Below are 21,453 nucleotides of genomic sequence, written 5' to 3' on the forward strand. Positions count from 1 at the left end.
CTGACCGACAAATCGAAGGGCATATATTATCTGTCAATATCGGCTTATCACCGGTATATTGGTATCTGATTTTATATTTGGGCCAATAATTAAGGGAAGGAATACTATTGTACATCATTTTGGAAAAAAGGTGCACAAGGTACCTCAGAAAACGTCATCGTTACATACTGCAGTTTGTCAAGCAGACTTCCACCAAATACTTTGTGTTTCCTGTCACATTTAATTGTTCATTCTTAAATTTACTACTGATATTTTTTTTTTTTTTTTTAACTATTTATTAGTCTGCCCATTATTTTCGAGATTGATTCATTGTTCGATCAATGAAATGTCCGAAAATAGTGAAAAGTGCTCATTATAATCATAATTTGTGACATATAAAAAATAAAATAAATCTTTTTACATCCGACCAACAGTCCCAAACCCAAAGATATACAATTTACAATGATGAACAAATCAGGAAAAATATTTTGGAAGATCTGAAACCCAAAAAATTACTTGAAATATGGCAATTAATTGACCATCAAAATATGTGGTAATTAATTTGTATCAGTTGTTTAAGTAATTGTTTTTGCTATAATTTTGCTTCCTACTTAAATGAATTTCAGTGTGAGGATAGGTCACAAGTCACAACATGCAGTATCGGTCAGGCCCCTCCAAACTCTTCAAGTAAAATAAGATATGGTAAATAATGAATGAATGATGAAAATGTGCTTTTGTATTATTTGGTATATGTGGTGGCATAATGATATCTCCAGACGTCATGCTGTACAAATACACGTTCATTAAAATGATCATTAAAATTGCACACACACTGAAGGCTGATTCACTGCTGGTGGAGTGATGAGGTGTGATCAGTGTCGAGTGGATCTAAATAAAAACCTTGTTTTTTAGTCCCCACTACCACATTTCCATAAATGCTTCTGACCTTACTTGAAACACAGCTCTAAAAAAGGTATAATTTAATCTTCAATAACAAAATAACATTTCAGTTCTGTTAAAATATACATGGAAAACTTGTCAATATATATTAGGAAACAAACTAATTTGTACAAAAAGTACATCAGTATTCTTATTCTAATAATAATAATATAGTATGTTACATAAACCTAAGAGCAAGATTGATATGAAACAAAATAAATCATAAACTCTTCATAAAAAGAAATTATTGAAATTCGTTGAATTTCAACTTGTTGAAAAATGCAAATCAAATCAATAGGAGAAATAACAGAACAACTGAACAAATGAGCACATTCAAATGTACTAAATTATTTAAACCATATGAGCGTTGCACATCTATCTAGACTATCATCTATTGTTGCCAGCAAACCTTTGCTTTTCATGAATATTTCTTTCACCGCATCTGACACTACTGGGTCACATAACACTATTGATGCTGGTTTATTTTACCTTATCCCTAAAAGGAATCTTATAAAAAGAATTTTGTTCTTCATCAGTTTACTTTGTACACCAGGGGAAACTTAAGCTAATTGTGTCTTTATTAAACAATCAAAAAAATTAAGTAATCAACATCTTCTAAAAAAAAAAGGCCTTTTGTAATCACCTTGTCTGCTCTCTGTTTCATGAACCTTCACCATTATTCCCTTCAATCTGTTTCTTCCTGCTGAAGTGAATGTGCTGTTGTGCTGTCTAGTTGACTTCTGATGGGGATGAACCAATATCAAAAGATATTATACTTTGCCTCACATAGACTTCACAGCAAAGGGCCAATCAACTCTAACATAACTCACTTTCATCTTCATTTTAATGACGAATCAACTTCCTCGATTGCTGTTCTTCTGTTCTCATTTCCTTACGCAAATACATGTTTAAAAGCAATAAATAATAATGAAGGCAACTTTCAACCATTGCAAAGAAATCTTCTGTTCTTGAAAAAGAAACCGTTTAAACTTCCTCAGTTCTTTGATTTCAGTTTACTTTTTTTTTCCTTTGTGTTATTTGAAAAAATAAAATACCTGAAATGAGTTGAAATAAAATAAAAAATAAAAATGCAAAAGGTGTCCTCTGGCTTTGTAGAAAAAGAAAAAAGGAAGAAAAAAACAAGCGAAACGAGGAGGCGGTTGGGTGGGGTGGGGGGAGGGGGGGGTAACTCAAAGTGGAGAAGGGGAGGAGAGATCCTGGCCCGGTGTTATCAGGAGTGGTCCAAGCTGAATGTCTGCGGGAGGATGATGAGAGAAGCAGGGTTCATGTTGGGACGAGGCTCCCCTCCATCACTCCGGAGTCCTAACCGTCATCTCAGACCCCCGAACGGGTTTACGAGCTCTACGGCCTCTACGACCTCACTCTGACTTGTTAATGAGCAACCCGCCCAACCAGCGGAGCTTGCAGGCAAACCACCGCCTGAGGGGACAAAAGTATTCGTAATGGAACTGCTCAAATTCGGGGGTCTGGCGGATATCACGTAAAAATGCAATGTCAAGGTCTGACTCGGTGAGGATGATGAGGAGGAGGAGCAAGACAAAGAGGAGTCCAATGGTCACAAGGAGCAAACGGAGGACACTTAAGACAAATTTATTCACCTGTTCCACCTCGCTGAGGGCCGAGTCCCCCCCTGCACCCTCCTGTGCGGATCTACCGTCCGCACCAAAATCACCCACTTCCCCACGCATGGGGGTGCCTGCCTCTGACTCCTTCTCCTCCTCGATGCTGCAGGGCGCCCCGTTGGTCTGGCGCGAGACGGCCAGCTCCATGCTGTGCTCGGCCACCGGGGTGGGCAGGACGCTGTCAGACGGGCTGTAGGCCTCGTCCGAGATCACTGCGGTCCTCTCACTGGCGTCTGTGGCCTGGCTCCGGGAGCGTGGTATGAAGCAAGACGCGTGGGACACAGAACGCACCGGTGTAGAGTGAGCACTGTCACGTAATGACTCCAGACCTTGTGTGGGGGTTCATGGAGGAAGAGGGGGAAGGAAACAGACAGGAAGAAAAGGACTTTTACACACATTTCACAGCATGAAAAATAATTACTGACATGATGTGGCCTTTCATAATCTAAACTAGAGTTGCCATCACAATATATTGCTGTAGCTGCGCTTCTAAATGCTGAGAGGTCTATTCTGCCATTTGTCCAGCAGAGGTCTGTTACAGAGCAGACACACAGTCTCCACCCTGAGAGCAGAAATCTGATCACGCTTTCCCCAGAGTCAAGTGGACAGGGGGGAGTATTGTCATTGAAGAATGATGGATGTGCAAAAGCTGATGGAAGAAATCATCATGTTCCACTAGCACTGGATGAGTGGATCTTATTCAATGAACACAGTGTTAAAGTATACTTTACACCAGGCCTGCTTTGTGATAAAGTTGCACTTTCAGAGGCAAAATCACCAAACAGGCTGGAGAGGTTACTGCACTGATCCCACTTTGAATATTAGATTGATCAATATAAATCTTTGTTTTAAAAGCTTGTATTAGGATGCTTGATGTTCTCAACAGAGCCTCATGACTTGAAACACAAATACAAAGGCTTGCCGTCTTTAGTTTAAGAAGACTTGAAAGAAAGACTTAATGCCTACAGAAAACACATAACCAGCCAGCTTGGATTTGCATCAAACAGTTAAATTATCTTTCCTTATTAAATCAAACAAAGATGTAAAGGTAGGCAAACATATTTACCCTACAACTAGGAGTGAGCTCAATATATCAAGATATTCTATTACAGTATTTGTAATCTGATATTGTGAGGAAGTAAATTATGTTTATGGATAAACAACATAGATGTTTTGGCTTATTGCATCTGATTAAATACCCCTAATAAAATCAAGGTACTTCACAAGATCGTTACTAAAATCATACAGGAATCCTATATTGCTGTAACAATGCAATGCTTCATGGCATTACAAATATGTACTGCTACTTTAAACCCTACTGTTCATTTTGCAGTTGAAGGAACAGAACAGTATGTGAGAGCCTCACTGCAGTGTACGTGTCAGTGACGTTGAGACCTTTGCTGACGATATCATATTCCTCTGAGAGTCAAAGCGGCAACATTACACCTTCACTATAAAGGGAAGGGATTCAAATTCAGCTTTTGATGAGGAAGCAAATCATGAAAAGGACTTTTTTGAAAACTGCAGGATACGTAGAACCAATTGTGTCCAGTGTGTAAGCCCCTGCTGACATGAAAGTCCTGTCAAGTGACAAGAAGGAGGCATGACAGTTGGGTGATTGTCAGTTGCCATCTTTACTCAGTGTTGATCTGCCTCAGCTTATCCTCCATTATGCTTACAAAGTAAGGCAGCAAGCAGAAAAAGCATTGCTATAATTGGAAATTCCCATCTTTATAGCTTTTAATTTGAAACACTAACTTTAAAACAAACGCTGACACCAAACACATCAAACTTCTTGACGTACTCTATACTGAGTGGAACCAAACATAAAAGAGTCCTCCAATCTAAAATCAACTAAATGACCCTCACAAAAGCACTAAGAAGAAAACCTCCAGGAGGCACAGAACACCACAGGAATGGTGTCGCTCCCTCCGCGGCAACATTGCTGAGGCTGATTTAAAATAGAGAAAGCCATTAGCACTTCCATGTAAAGCACATCCCTGGCGGGCTCTGTGATGTTTACCTGGAGGGATGCTGGGCTGAGTGCAGGGCAGCGGAGTGCCAGGTAGAGGGGAGACACTGGCAGACTCCTGATGCCCCGTCAGAGAAGGATAGAGGGGCAGGACGCCCAGGGCCTTGCCCAGCATGCGAGGCCCCAGGCTCAGCACGCGAACCTTTACATCCCGGTAGCAGTGGTTGATCATACGCAGGTGGACGTTCACCCGGGTAGTGATACGGATCAGACACTTAACCATGGTTGCGGCGTGCACGTGTTTATCCCGTCCTTATGGTCCCTGTCCCGGAGTCCAGGCCACAGTCTCGCCGTGTGTGTTAGGCCGAGGGGTTCTGCCTTAGTTGCGGTTTACAGAGAGGAGTGTATGAGGCCAAACTGTGGCTTTCTGCAACAGTGCTACAATCGTCGACATTGGCTTGGCCTGATTTGGCTCCACCCAGACCAGTGACATACATGGAGTAGAAGACTCAAACTATTTTCAGCTGGGGTATTAATACCACTGTAAGACACCCAGTCAGCACACACTGGGGGTGGGAAGCTCATATGGCTCTCTTGAACCCAGAGAAGAAGACCCTCAATATACACAGTACACCTACCTCTGACGATGAGACTTTCAGTACGTACTTGAAAGGCAGAGCTAAAGGGTCTCACTCGTGGGTTTTACCCAGAGCCATGCAGGACATGCAGAGGAAGTAAGGCCACCTGTTCTGGGCCAATAGCCTGCAGGTGGGCTGCATGAGTGACTCTTGCTGCCACTGTGTTTGCACACCAAATACACAACCACTCAAACACATCCACAGCTCTGAAACTCTGCATTATTGCAAGTTGAGCACCGACTGACGCACACACCTGCATCATGTCCCACTAGTGCTGTAAGCATGAACTGGGCCAAATGGCTCAAGTTACAGCGTGTGTGTGTGTGTGTGTGTGTGTGTGTGTGTGTGTGTGTGTGTGTGTGTGTGTGTGTGTATTTGTGCAGAAGTGTGTTTTCTCATACAAATAGAAGTTTATCCAAATTTATTCCAAATAGGACTAATGGCTCTCTGATCCATTTAAGATTACCAGTAGTTATGCATTATCCACAATTATATCTGAAGACTGGGATTGTGACTGCTTTGGAAACAACAAATTACATGTTTCAGTGGCTGAGGTTGATGTGTAAACAATAACATACTCACTGTGAGGCCTCTATTGAACACAAAATGCCTAGTGAAAAGTTTTCCATTAGCACTTCCATGGCAGGTGGGGGATTTGTTGCTTGTTGAAGTCTGTTGAAGCAGTGAAGCTAATTCTTACCCTCCATAATAGATATGTGCACAGCTCTCCGCCGTGTGCGCGGTACACTGGTGAGGCGAGGCCCCTGGGTAATGGATGGACAACTTCTGCTGGGCACGAGGCCAGCCCTGCAGAGACAAACAAAAACAAAAAGTCACAAATGTCATTGCACACAGAAACAGCTAATAGCAGAGGTAACTCATACTGTAGCGAGTAGGTGCTGCTGAAATAAAGACATCTACAGTAGCTTGGTGCCTAAGAAAATGGAAGAAGATTAACCAACAATTGGATCGAGGACATTCTGACCTCTCCTGAGTTTACAACTCTACCTGTGTATTTCTGGAGGTTCGCGTTTGATTTTGGCACTCTGCTCCATCACCTCTTTTGCCACTCGTCCACTGTTATAAAGCACAGACACGATGCTCAGGATGAGTTACACACACACACACACACACATACACACATAACCAGGCACCCTAATGTCACCCAATACTATGAAAGCCGTCACTGCAATGGAGGACAATAGTTCATGAGCATCAGGATTGAATTAACCCGGTGAATTCAGCTTTGTGGAACTGAATTACCAGCAGTCAGACAAAATGCATACACAGACTTGCAGGCAAGAATATCAAAACAATGATCATTGTTTTGCCCTTTAACAGTAAACTCAACATTTAACAGACTGGGCTTGTGATATTAGTTCATATACAGTCTTCATATATGCATTTTTGATTTTTAATGCAAAATTACAAAATATACCTAAGTCATTTTGTTTTTTACAGCTTAGGTTTTGAGATATCCATATTTTGCCACCATCCCACCAAGGAAATTCAACAGAAATGATTCAGGTTTGTGGATTATCACACATTACTGTTAAACATTTTAAATTAAAATGTTCAATGCTGAACACAACAAAGAAAAGAAAATTAAATTTGCCTCCAGAAGCAAAAATCTCAGCAATGTATATCTCAAAATCTGAGCAAATAAAACAAAACTATCATACCAAGCTAGATACCACCAAAGAAAAAGTGAGATATGTTTTTGTTTAATCAACTGGTCCTTCAATAAAGGGCAATATTTTGGTCATACTAGAGGTTTTTAGCTAATACAAGGTGATAGTGCCTCATGTGATCAGTCCCCTTCATTGTCCCCTCTGTGTCCTCTTGTGAGGTGTCACTCCTTTCCGCCGGGCAAAAGTACGCTGACGTTACAGCACAGAAGGCCGGGAGGCCACGTCTTCTGGGAACACTTCTCTCCACTTCCAGCGGGGGGTTCTGCAGTGTCCTCCCCTCCCTGTCATCAGTCATACTGTCTTGTCGTGTACTCTACCTGAAACGGAAACGGCTGCCCTTGAAGAACAGATTGCTGCTGGACATCGTGCGAACCTGACTTGACTTCTCAAGCCTGATGGAATGAGAAAAAAATGAAGCACCAAAAAAAACTATTAGTATGAACTTATATACAACATAAACAATACTCCAGTCATTATCACAACAATATGCTCCTAATATGATCTGTTGAAGCATGCATATAATTATTGCTTTCCTAATCCCAGAACAAAGCAGAAAACAGGATCAAATACCCTACTATTCAATTATGCATGGCCACTCCTTCCACTATAGGCACTGTATCCTTGACACGGCTCCATTCAATATGTTTGTATTGTCATACTAAGTTAGACATTAATGTTTAATGTTTAATTTTGCTTTCAAGAGATGTGTGCTTCTCGGAAAGACATCTAGATCACATGTTCTCTTGCTTTTTACTTCCCCAGACTCCCTATTAAAGATATATTTTAATAAGTGGGAGGCTGATACAATATTATCAGTCTTCCACTTCAGAAAGTCATCAAAAGGACAAATCATATTAACTGCAATGCCCTTCCCAAGCACCTTCTACTTCCACCTGCTAACCCCCACACACTCTTCATCACCTGAGCCATCAGCCCGACTCATTACCCCACTGCTCCCTGGCCTCTGGCTTCTTTAGCTGGAGAGAACAGAGGGACCCGCAATATTATTCATGGCTGACACAGGGGAGCCGTATCTCAGAGGGAGCGGGGAAGTGCTGGCAGTCTCGTGCCAGCGCACACTCATTCACTAAAGGTCAGATGCAACTCACACCTCATTTTCCCGCTGACAAACAACCCAGAGGGAAGGGGATTTTAAGGTTACCAAGGGGCTGTGACGGTAACCTGTAGAGCAGGTAACTAAATCATGACAGTGAGGGAAAATAAGAAGGACATTGGAATTAAATGAAGGAACACATTTGTGGACTCACTTATAGAAAGCTTGATGCTCCACTCCACACTTCCAAAGGTGCTTGCATGCCTCCGGCGTGGGTGCAAAGTACGTCAAGATGATCTTTTTGTCCTGCACGTTTAAAATGACAGAACGTGCAGGAAAATATAACAAACAGCACTGCATGTAGAGTGTAGTTTTATATCTTAGTTTTGTTCCCACATCCAACAATTCATGCTCTCACCTCTTTCTGATTTGCATATACGTGGAATGTCTTGCCCTCAAACTTCAGTTTGGTCAACTCGTTCCTGTCCAGGCAAAACAGTCAGACATGCAGAAAGCGGAAACCGAAAGCCACAGCTTCTTTAAATATTCATGACAACCACTTTGAGATCACATAAACAGCCACGGTGCTCTGTGTTTGGCTGACAAAACAAATAACTGATAATATTCCCTACAGACTGAGAATGGAGAATGAGTGTAACCTGAACGCCACCAAACAAAGCCGGTATGAATACTGCAACCGTAAAAAGTCTGTCTTCATTATTGTAACAGGAGTTTTTACAGTGAAAAGCGAACAGACGAAACCAAAAATGCTAACTAGAAATTCTCAATTAATCATAAAAGCATTTTGCTGATTCAAATGTGTAGCTGTAAGCTGGTGTAATTAGCCATCTGTGCACATGCTAGCCATTGGCTCTTGTCACAGGTAGAGGCAGATGGATGAGCTTTGTTGAGTGTGACTGTACAACCAGTTGTAGTGCGCATGCTGTTTTATTTAGAACACCCTGCATATATTATAGAGCATGTATGTCAAATCAGGTACAATTAAGGCCTGCAGTACAGGGTTTGTCTATTTACATCCTGTAAGTGCTCGAGGAGCGAGTGTGCTGTCTTTGGCTCACATTCAGGCAATTTTGCACATTTGGCTCACCATTTGAGAAAATGAACCCTCTTGTTTCCCTGAAGCACCACAAAACCAAATGGTGTGAAGGCGAGGAAAGCAGGGTTCCCAGACACATCCTGAGAGAGAACAGTTTGAAAATATAACTTCAACGCACACATTTAACATGAATAACTCGTAAATTAAGAGACTAGTGTTTTAGCATGTGCTGTGTGTCCCATGAGTTTCAATGTTGGACAGAACTGTTTTCTGACATGTTTACTCTCTAAAAATAGTACAGCAGTGCTTGAAAAACCTTGCATGGATGTGGATCAACACCATATGTCTCCAGCATCTGGGCTTTCTGGAGGAAATTTCGCTCTGATGTTTCAGGTGTCTGTCCACTGAGGGAGAGCAACAACACACAGAGCAGCTGTCAGTCCACAAGCATAAAAAATGCAACACAAAAGTTTTGAAAGGCCAAAACACTTCTGCAAGCAAAAACACATAAAAAATGGAAAATTAAAGAGGTAGACAGAGGCTATGAAGATCAAATATGAATATAAGAACAGTACAATCTTATTCATACTCTTATTTCGTTCAGGCTGTCAAATCAATGTGATCATTCTTTCATCCAAGCTATTTTTATTTTATTTTATTAGTATTATTATTGTATATATCTATCATCCCTGCTGTTTTGATATCTTATTTTCTGTCTTTAAATTGCTGCTACTCGACACCAAATTTCCCCTTGGGGATTAATAAAGTATATATTCATTCATTCAGAGAGAAGCGCTGTTCATTTGGTGGTGAAGAGAGAAGAAACCACTAGTGGGCAGCAGAGTCTCATGGCGTTTGTCATTCTGCTCAAACTGCATCAAAACGGGACTTGATGTCTTTCTACCTCTATTGTGTCTCACTGTACATCATTAACATATGAGCTCATTTACATTACATCAATAAATTACTTATTTTAGTGAAAATATGAATCAGTTGGGGAAGTTGGATGGATCAACGTGTAAATTAAGCCCTTCAGCAGCTCACCTGCTGCCTGTGAGAGTAGTGTGTGTGTGTGTGTGTGTGTGTGTGTGTGTGTGTGTGTGTGTGTGTGTGTGTGTGTGCATGGACCTGCTCTGTCTGATTACTTTCATTACTGTGCTCTGCTGCTCTTCCAGTTGAAGCTGGCGCTAGGAACCATTACTAATAACTATAATAAAGAGCAGGCTATGAGTTATTAGAGTAGAGAAGGGAGAGTTTTTCTCTGCTATCTGCTCAAATAAATGGCAATAATCTGTCCGGCCATCCCAATACAAGAAAATGGAGCCGTATTACTGCACTTAACTATATGAATGTCAGAGCAAATCTGCTGTTTGTTCAGCCTTTAAAAGAGCTTGATCTGTAGGTATGTGAAAAAAAGAGATATTGATGGCGCAGTTTTTACATGTTGGCACTTACATCAGCTCTGTCTTGTGCAAGTCTGCAATCCGGCGTTCAAGCTTCTCCGAATGTTTAGGGAAGAACTGGAATTTGGAGCTGTAACCATCAGGATGCTTCCCAGGGTCGTAATTTCCGATCTCAGCTGGAGGGAGGATCAGAAAAAGTTAAATGCTAAAACATTCACAAACATTCAGGGCACATAAGTTAAAACGATGTCTACAGCGTTCATCACAGTGCTGCTTTTGCAGGGTAAACATACCCAGGATTATTTGTGTTCCTTCATGCCACACTGCACTCCCTCGGATGACCCTGATGATTTCTCTCTGCAAGGAGGAGCTGACCAGGCAGTCCATCTTTAATTCATCAGCCCCTCCTCCAGAGGACCTGCCTCTCCTCAAACACTGCATTCTGTAATGCTAGCTGTGCCACCATACCTGATGTGTGTTGCGTTTGTTCACGTGTGTTGGTGACAAAAAGATGCCAGATAACCACCATAAAACCACGTTTTATAATCAAGCAATTAACTAATTACTATTAAAAAGTACAAAATAGCCTTTCACTTTGTACAAGTTTTAGAATCAATATTAGTATGAGAAATCACAACCAAAGAATGTAATGTGTCTAAAAGCATTTACAATCTTGTGTGAATAAAAAACAAAAACAAACACTGGCATATTCTTTGAGGACCATTATGCTCTCCATCGCTATCACCAAATCAGCTTCTTTCCACATAAAAATACATTTGCTTGGCTGACAGCATCAGACTTGTGAACTACAGGGCATGGTGAAACAGAGGTCAGAGAACACAGAGCGAAGCGGTTCAAGTCATCCCCATCTGTCACCTTCCGTTACCTTGAAGGATGTGTGCAGCCAGCATGGCCGCGTCCGACGTTTTACACAAGAGCCGACCGTGGTAGAGGTCTCTCTTGATTTGCAGGAAGACAAGATATCTAAAAGGAAAGACGACAAAAATCACGTCAGACGATCTGACAGATCGGCTTATGAGAATACTGATGATATTCATCCAGTCATCCAGTTACATTTCTCAGAGAAACGACAATACGGAAGAGGAGCAGCAAAACAACAAACCTGATAAACCTCAAAGGCTGTTGAGTTCATGTTCCCGATGGGTGGTTTGCATATTTCTTTTTGATTTAACTAAAATGAGGGTTTTGTTTAGGGGAAAGGAGGGTAGGAAGGCTCTGAGGGAAAGCTGCTACTGACGCTGTGCGTCTCTTAAAGCCTCCAGCCTAGTTTCAGACTCGCCCAACCAATCAGGTCCTGAAGCATGAAATATTTTCTGAGACAACATCTGAAGCAAATATCAGGATGGTGATGATGACTCTGATTATTGACTGATTATCACTATTGGAGGTGGGCTTGTGAAAAGTCTTACTTTAAAAACCTCTCGGACCATGAAAAAGAAATCAGACATTAATCTTGTTGTTTTTCACAATTAGCCAGCAGGCCTGCTTCTCCATCGAGGGCATTTTCACAAAGGCTAATAATGCTTTATGCGTGGAGAGATGCATTTAAAAAGCTGCTGAGATTCCCCACATTGCTCTGCAACACACCCTTTTAAAGGTACAATAAATAGGTACAAATTCATCAGCCATTTAGTGCTGATGGCTGCTGATGTTTTGACTGCATTACAAAACATCTGCATCATACAAACATGCACTCACAGACATAACACACTATTCCACCTTTACAGTGCATTGTGGGAAAATGTCTTCTTAAATTGAAATTCCTTTTTTGGACTACAGGGCACATTTGCTGTTGAGCAAACGCTTTCACATTGATGTTTGTAAAAATGCCATTGTTTGGTTATTGTGTATTTTCCCAAGTATAATCAACTAAAATGTCCCAAGTGTTTTTCCATTTTTTTATTTGCATTTAGTTGTTTTGTCAAGTGGGGCATCTCACAGGTGTAAATGCTTCCATGTTAATTGCATACAGACTCATACATGCTATGGTGAAGTCTGAACACCTGAATGTTTTAGTTTCAGTTCTGTCGTGGCTTCCTTGAATAGAACGCAGCCATTGTTAATGTTATTACTGACACCTGTGCTTTTCCCATCTCGGCAAGTCAAAATGCCTGCTGTGTAAAAGACACACAAAAGGTATCACCATATTTAATGGAAAAACTGCCTATTTTTTGGTGTCTATAGACTTTTCATTTGAAATTAGCACGCTGTCCCAAAAAAGATCCTTACACAATATGATGAGAGGGCATACACACTGAATGAGCCTGGTGTGTGATTGATTATTTCACCTTTCCCGCCCTCTGTGGTCTGCACTCTCCAATCTCATCATAATGTATCACTCTCTCCTCCTCACCCCAACCTACAGCCCTTCATTCACCCTGCATTTTCCTTTTTAATCTCCATCAGCACTCTACATGTAGTGAACATTGCATATCATGACACCACAGAGAGAGAGAGAGAGAGAGAGAGAGAGAGAGAGAGAGAGAGAGAGAGAGAGAGAGAGAGAGAGAGTGGCCTACTCTCCCTCTAGTCAGTGATGAATGCACAGATATACAAGCTGGCCACTCTTCATTATCTGAAGGCAGTGTAAACTCAGTCACCTTCACGCTTTTAATTAGTCACGTTTACCTTTCTGCTATTTAATCAGAATTCCATTGAGGAAGAATTAGCATGGAAGGAAAGGTGTGCCTTTATCCACAAAAAGACTCTTGAAGGCATTTTACATTCCTCGCTGCTTCACGACTCTTGCAAAGTGTGCCCTGTGTAATATTTATCATAACATTTTAGACACTAAAGTACTCAGGCATTTTAATTATGCAAGCCCATAAATAATGTTTTCGAAAGACACATGTTGGCTCTGTGTAAAAATTTTAGAGCTCAATCTGTACTAGAGGAGGCACAGATGCTTTTCACAGGTTTTCAAATGATGGCAGTTTTTCTTCCTTACTTTTAAACTTAAACCAGAAGGTAAACCATCGCAGAATAAGAGCCATTATCAATCTGAAGAGAAAACATCAAGAGGAGTTCATACCGAGTGATTTCCTCCTTTAGATATGCGGGTTCAGGAGGGTAGAACTTGACTCTCAGACACATGGTGAATGGAGGCTGACCTGGAGGAAATGCACAACAAAACATTTAAGAAACAGACAGGAATTATTTCATTGCAAGAGATGAAGCATCATCCACAGGAGATTGAAGGAGAGAGCACGGCTGTTTTAAGACTCAGACAGAAGCAGATTTATTTATTTAAGAATTCTCCAATACCAAAAAGTTTATTAGGGCAGCAACTAGTTGTTTGTCTCGATTAGTCTTCTGATAATTCTCTATGTGGATATTTATTATGTTCTATATATTCATTTTGTGAGATGTTTTATTCTATGTTTAGGGCCAAGGACAATCTGTTGATCAATGTGAATCATCCCATAATGAATACATCTTAAAAATAAATAAACTATTAATATTCCAATAAAGATAAATCAAACATTTACATTTATAAAATGTTACAAATAAAGATAGCCTTTTTTCTGGTTAACAGAAAACCCAAAGATTATGAGAAAAGCAGACAAGTTGTTATAGTAAAAACATACATTATTACAACTAGAAGTATTAACAGAAGCTTCAAAGTACCCCTTTGACTGTTTTATTATATTACTAGATTATTAAAATCTTAAAATTGGACTTAAGCACAGAGCAAATCAGATACATTCCATAACCAGCAAATATTTGGTGACGTCATTGAATAAATATTTGATATGGATCTGATATCGATCAAATAAACATTAAGTAATTCAACATAAGTGCAGATCTTGTGTTTAGCTTCCTACATTATAAAAGTGATAAACTCAAAGCACTTACATTTCATCTGCTTGGCAATTGATTTTGAGCACTCCAACCAGTGCTGCATTGGGGGGGGAAAAAAAGATGAATGCAAATCAATATGCCGAAGCGGTATTGAATATTAAGAATATTTGTATGGTATTCTTTTAAAAACGAGACTGGCCGTCTCTTGAGACACTGTTAGAGCACGAAGGCTGATTAGAGATTCACACGGTGTCTTTGGCCTGATTCAGATTATTCTTCCTCTCTGGGATTATATTCTCTCCATCTTTCTACCAGGTTGCCTTCTCGCCAAACCAAACCCATCCACCCTCAGCAACAACAAACCAAAATAGTCCTGAGCGACAGCATTGGAAATGCAGCATCAGCAGGACTTTGCTCTTGTCTGCAGGACTACAGCATGATCTGTGAACATGTGAATACTTCATGAGTCAAGCAGTGCTCCTACATGCCTCACAACAGAGAAGCTTGATGAAACAACAGTCCGTCTAAAGGGCGGCGTGAATAAAAGAAACGGAGGAACACAACTTTTCACTCTAGCCCACATTCTTATTCTTCCAACTAAATCAAACTCTATCCATTTTTTAAAGTAAAGCCACTCATGTGGTTTCTATTTAGAATAGACACAAACAACAGAGTTATGTGTGCACAAAGTAATTCTGAGTTCACATTCAACCACCTCTACCGTTAAAACCTTCTACCTCGACAAATTTTAAACTTGTAATATTAAAACCTGGTCTAACAAGAGGGGTAGAAACAATGCATTTTTGTTTAAAATATCAACAAGGCTTATTTGTTTGGATTCCATTACAGACAATAAAGTAATACAAAATTGAATTTCATAATCAATAATAATTTTCATAATCCTTTCCGCACCGCCAAAATATTAAACGATTCCTTTTTACCAGCAACAACAACGGTACCAAATCATGAAGCTTCACACAGAACACACAAATGATAAACTAGAGCACTTTACTGTACTATGCATCTTATAATTGGAGTACTGCAAAACACAAATGACATGTTTTTAACCAAAGGAAGCAACAATGTCTCAGTTTGTTTTCATGTATGTGATTTATTTTGGGACATGGACCTGAATGGCATTGTTTATTTAATGGGTATGATATTTTTTTTAAACATGCAACAATGAATGATGCAAGTGCACATTAATGTCCTCTACTATGCACACACTTACCCGCTGCTTGTCTGGATCCACATATCTGATGCCAAAATAGTCTTTTTCCAGCAAGTTGAGGTGGTGGGAGATGAGGTCCAACAGATACTGTCCCTTTGCATCCCGCTGTAAAATAAGAGAAGAAAAAAAATTCAGCAAGCGTGCCCACAAAAGAATCACAAACATATTTGAACATGTAGCCAAAAAAGGATTCAACAAAAGTACTGTCCTGAGTTCAAACATGAGAAATAATTTCTGCTTGCAGAATATGCTTCAGTTTTTTTTTTTAAACCCTGCCAGAGATATCTCAGATTCATCCAATATTAATACACAGTCAGAGCTATCTGAAGTGTCTGGAATAAACCCATATCCACAGCGAGAAGAGGAGCTCAAAGAGAGGATGGATTAAATATGCTGAAATCTCACTGGGGTTTTGCGACAGTAATACTCTGTATTCTGAACCTCATGAGGATGCTTCTCTGAGAGAAACACTTGCGTATACTGCAGCACAGAGAGAAGCCTGGGCGTCCTCCTCTGTGTCCAGTAAACATCTGATACCCCTCTTCTTGTTCACGACAGTGTAACACTGAACCTTTGGATCAATGGGACCGACTGTCTTGTAGCGACCCAACAGTATCACATAATACCGTCCCATAGCATTCCTCTTAAACAATGGCAGGACAGAAACAAGTTAAAAGCTGCTCTTCAACATAATTCATTGCTTCCTTCTGGAAGACTTTCATACACGAATGAGGGTTGCAGATACAATTAGCATGAGCGATGATGACCACTGGGAGCATCAATGCAGCGAGTCAGGTAATAAGTGACAAGTCTTTGACTAATCACACAGTGTAAATCAGTGTCAGTCCCTGTGAATACTAAAGACTCTTAAACTGTGCCACTATCTCTGAAATAACTCAGTATGTAAAAAAATAATTAAAGTAAATTTGCAAGACTGGATATCATAAACTGACATGTCTTTTGGGAGATGACGTACCTCAAAACTCTGCTGTCAGTGACATTTCAGCATCTTGACTTCATCATTCAAATCATTGCATTGAGCATATTTCTAGGTTATGAGATGAGGTTAAAAGGTCATTGTGATTAATCATGAGAGAAATATTAAATCTAGCACCACTCCAGTGCTGTTAGTATTCACCGTCTCTCGCCAGGGAGACGTCATGCCCACATACCACATCACAGACTTGTCATAAGGGGATTTTTATTTTTGAGGTTTGCTTTAATGGTTCAGTCAGCACAAACGGCCATGAGGAGTCTCACTGTTTCTGGGCATTTTAGGCAACTGCAAAAATCTACGTTTTATCTAATGGAAAGTATTTTTTTTCATTAATTCAGAGTACTACTTATCTTTATGTATTTTAATGTAGTTACTGTATGTCCATGGGTCTGTAAAAGCAACACTTTAGATGAATAATGGGTCAAATGATTGTGTAATGGGAACGTTGTTGCTTGTAAATTACAAACCCACCCGACTCTGCAGTTCCCTTCAGCTCTATGAAGCATTTTAGCAACTATAAAGTCATCATTTGGTTTTCCGGCACGGAAGTTTACCATTTAGTTCACTAGTATCACTCATGCTGGTGAACATCGTGGAGTATTTAGCAGGTACAGACGTATATTTCTCTCAGCAGTTAGTGGAAACTGTTGTGGTTCAAGAGCATGTAAACGACCCGGATGCGGTAACAAAAGCAGGCTGACTGGTGCGGTTGAAAGATGTAATAAACAAAAAGGCTTACAAACTGAAAGCCCAAGATTGCTGCAGGTTACAGGCAAACAAAACTACATTCAAGATGAAAAACCACAAGATCAGCTGATTAAATGAGACATTGAGACTAAATACACAATGAGAGGAAGGAGATAATGAGGGACAGGCTGATGAGGTGAAACAGGTGAAACTAAGGAGGGCGTGGCAGACAATCACACAGGCGGGAAACAAAGAAAGGCAGGAAATAAAACTAGACAAGGAACCAAAGGAGAGGATTTTCTTACTAAAACATGAAACAATCAACCAAAAAGGACCCTGACAGAGACCAAAACAGAGCTAAAAAGAGAATGAATATTAAAGTTATGGTCATCAGGCAGCCATAAACATGACAGCAAATGCTAATGTGGAGCTGTAATATTTTCTGATCTAAACTAAGAAACTTTGCATGCAGAAAAGCATGTTTATATTCCTTTAACTAAGGCATTGAAATACAAAGCCCTATCCATGACAATGATTGAATCACATGTTAGCTGAGGTCTGCTGGGCACTCAAGTCTCTCATAATGGCTCATGAGGAGTTCAACGAAGTTCAAGGCTGCGAAGCCACTGTTCCTTCTCCCTCTTCTCATTTGTCCTGTGACTGCAAGTAGAAGTGTCACTGGCAGCACTCGCCTCCATGTCATTACTCAGGCTGCAGATAAAAGGCACTTCATTAGGACAAAGGCCTGTCGATGCTGGGCTTGTCGCTTCACCGTCGTGACTCTCTGTGACCTGATGCCGGTAGAAGCTCTGCTACTGGAGGTAGCTGACCTTTCTGTAGCGAGAGGGCTTCATGGGTGCTAGCCACTGTCATGTCCAGATTATTTCCTCTTTGTTATGTTACTAACCAATCTGGCGTAGGGGCTTGATCTTTGGGGTGTGCTCAAATGCATGAGCACAAGTATGTGTTTTTGAAGAATCAAAGACACTTGCATGCAGACAAATAAAATATAAACACTGTCTCTGTAATCAAGGTAAGGGAGTGGAGAAACACAAATTTACCCTGCTACGTTTATTGTTGAGAAAGTTGATTTTATTGTTAAAATGATCTGCCAATACTGCATAATCTAAATAATCAGGTTTTATGCACTTAAAATACAAAAAGGACACAATGAAAGCTATAAATAATCTTTCTGTTTTAAAATTAAACGCATATCCTCCTTTGGTTTTATCATTTGGCTGAGAAGCCTGCCAGAGGGAGGAACAAAGCCAACCACAAATTAAAAACTGGTTCTGTATGGAGAGGACATACTGAGACAAAAAAGACATCTGCTCTTTTGTTGCATGGAGCAAGTTTGTTAGTATTCAACAGCCCTCCCACCAACTCTCCCCCTTTCTTTGCCCCTACCTTCGCCTCTGCTCCACACTGAACACAGCTGCATTATTCCCCTGCTGGTCTCTCTAATTACAAGACTGAGGTGATTGCACGGGAGACAGGATGTCCTGATATTTCTAATTAACACTAATGGACCTTTTTCCCCCATAGATTGTCATATCAATATATCCTTACGGGAGCCTCAACAGATTTACAAAAGGGTTTATTGGTTTGATCTGAGTTTTTCAAAATAACCAGGTGACCAGGTGAGACCCTACACATTGACAATATCTAATAGTGTTGCATTGTATTTGTCTTCCACTTCCCTACAAAATAAGAAAATATTGTTATACAAAACAATATTGAAATAATACATTTTACACAACATTCATTTGTTGCCTGCCAACAACAAGACACATTAGAATTAAAAATATATTTCTGACGTGTCTCTACCTGGAAAAAAACACAGTTGCTCTTTTACTTCCTAAAAAGCCCCGAGTGCACAATGGGCACTTTCATTTCAGATTAATCATTAAAATGGTCTCCATGTCAATGCAGGAGCACAGACCATTAATAAAAGATTGTATCACTTTATGGTGAGAGGAGTGGAAACATAATGCCATTGACTGCGTGGGACTGTGTGTGTGTGTGTGTGTGTGTGTGTGTGTGTGCGTGTGTGTGTGTGTGTGTGTGTGTGTGTGTGTGTGTGTGTGCGTGCGTGTGTGTGTGTGTGTGTGTGTGTGTGTGTGTGTGTGTGTGTGTGTGTGTGTGTGTGTGAATAGTGTACAGCTAAAGGTGCATAGTACCCAGAGGTGATTTCTTTGGTTTCATAAGCAGATTACTTTCTTTTGTCCCCGGGGGCTGAGTGGTTAATGTGTCAGAGCGATTCACCATCCTGACCGAGCTGCGTGGGTTCAAATCGTGACCCAGACACTTCAGCTGGGACTTGGGGCACACAAAGGCCAAGCCAGAAACACTTCAAATTAATCGGAAGCTATCTTTACTGAAATATCATGTCTGTTTCTTTCAAGACATAAACTGGTTTAGTCAAAACACACAAACAGTTAGTAGGTGTGCAGGTGTTTAAATAGAGCTTAAATATCACATCAGTCTCTACATTTACAAGTAGTTTTAGTTGTGAATCAATATTATGCAATATAAACCAAAAGGATAATGCAGGTTGTTGAATTTTCGAATTAAAAATGTCCAACAGTGGTTTCAAACATGTTTTAGAAATCAAATTTCAACACCCAATATTATTGTGGCTAAATTCAGGAGCAGCGTGTACAGTATTGACACAAACAGGTTGAGCTCATTTTCCAGACACCAATCAATGCTACGAGATCAGTTGTGAAGAGAAGACTGCAACAAGCTGCATTCATGGGGTTAATTCTCAAATACACTTCTCAATATAACACCCGTGGCTAATGGGGTAAAAACAAGGAAGAGTTGTGCAGCTTTAATATGAAACATACTCTCCCTTTGAGCCGCAGGCAGCAAGCAATTATCACACTGAATATCACACAATTATCACTAGCTGAAGAGGACAATATATGATTTTTGAAAGGAAATAACAGAAATAAATAACAAGCGGAAACCTTATCATTCATATCCAAATGCTCCCTAAAATGCCAATTGATCGGCATATTGGGGGACATTTGCTTTTAAATGGGGTTATTAACATATGTGTAACCCTGGGCGGTTGGAGGATGACACTGAACATGGAATAGAAAGTGTAAGAATATCTTAAGAGTGATGAGGATGCTCCACTCCGACTATTTTAAATCACCAATCGTGAAAATATGGTTGATGAAGGGACAGGAGAACATTGAATGAGGCCTTGAGGAACAACACAGCAGAAGGCGCAAAGACAAACTGCATATTTTAAGATCGAAAAAAAAGTCTCAAGCAAATGTAGACAGAATATACACAGATTTCCTTTTGCCAGTCGAATGAGAAATGTTTAATTAATATAAGAAATGGACGGCTTCAATGGCATACACAGATATAATGTAATATAGTTGTAATGAATCTTTGTACAAGATGATGCTGTGAACCAGAAACAGTTTGCAGCACAATCTTACCAAGCAGGAAAGTGGGCCATCAAAACACGATAGGAACATGTAAGGATTTGCCCCAGAAATGTGAGGAATCAAGAGAATAAGTGCAGCAAAAGAGAGCTGTGGATAGAGCGATATGGATAATTGCTTTTAAAGCTTCTCAACGCTGAATAGTTTGAATGGGTGAAATGTGAGTTAGCATTTATGATTAAAAGAGGAATTCATGAGAGAGTAACATTCTATTGAGCTGAATGCCAAGAAGGCTAAAAATACAATTCATAATTGGTATGTTTAACTGTAACCCTGGTTGACACTGTTGGCAGTGCTTTCAGTAAATCAGCGACATTATGACCAATTATTATTATTTTTCTTTAAAAATAAAAAATAGAAGACAAGACGAGGCCAACTGTTATCTTCTTGTCAAATTATACATATTATATTGGTCGTCAGCAACATTTTTGGGGTGAGGTTTATTAGTGACTTTATCTGGTTTGTGATAAGATTAGAACCACAATAGTCAGATGTGGGAATGTTATGTAATTATTGAAAATATGTTTTAGAAAATGGTCCAATTACAAGTGATAATTAACACTGTGCAAATCTTAAATCAAGGCAGCAGTGTGTCTCTTACTAACGTTAATTCATATTTAAAACTTTTCTGAAGGCTAGAACACCAACAGCTCTATGTCTGCTGTTACAAAGCATTAACAGATTTAGGAATTACTTATGTTCTGTTAGCAAATCTAAATACATTTGGGGGGTAAACAACTCTACCATACTTTCTGATGGATAGGCATCATTCATTTAAACTGAGAGATCCTGAAACTTAAAATGCAAAGCTTTTTCAAGCTAACCAGTTACAAATGTTCATAATGACAACACTTAAAATGCTAGTAAGCAGGTATA

General features: G+C 40.0%; 1 protein-coding gene across 1 annotated transcript in view; it reads right to left on the reverse strand.

The window, feature by feature from the left end:
- Positions 1-2,297: 2,297 nt before the first annotated feature.
- frmd5a (FERM domain containing 5a) overlaps positions 2,298-21,453 on the reverse strand; it is a gene marked incomplete at both ends in the record, with an annotated part of 49,712 nt that continues 30,556 nt past the window's right edge. The window contains 13 exons of the mRNA XM_079224175.1: positions 2,298-2,890; positions 5,872-5,978; positions 6,180-6,248; positions 7,180-7,254; positions 8,131-8,213; positions 8,335-8,398; positions 9,025-9,113; positions 9,290-9,377; positions 10,429-10,552; positions 11,263-11,360; positions 13,429-13,507; positions 14,253-14,295; positions 15,430-15,534. Coding sequence (XP_079080301.1) covers positions 2,298-2,890; positions 5,872-5,978; positions 6,180-6,248; positions 7,180-7,254; positions 8,131-8,213; positions 8,335-8,398; positions 9,025-9,113; positions 9,290-9,377; positions 10,429-10,552; positions 11,263-11,360; positions 13,429-13,507; positions 14,253-14,295; positions 15,430-15,534 — 1,617 coding nt within the window. The remainder of the gene's footprint in view (positions 2,891-5,871; positions 5,979-6,179; positions 6,249-7,179; positions 7,255-8,130; positions 8,214-8,334; positions 8,399-9,024; positions 9,114-9,289; positions 9,378-10,428; positions 10,553-11,262; positions 11,361-13,428; positions 13,508-14,252; positions 14,296-15,429; positions 15,535-21,453) is intronic.

The sequence above is a fragment of the Taurulus bubalis genome (genome assembly GCF_910589615.1).
Source record: "Taurulus bubalis genome assembly, chromosome: 9".
NCBI lineage: Eukaryota > Metazoa > Chordata > Actinopteri > Perciformes > Cottidae > Taurulus > Taurulus bubalis.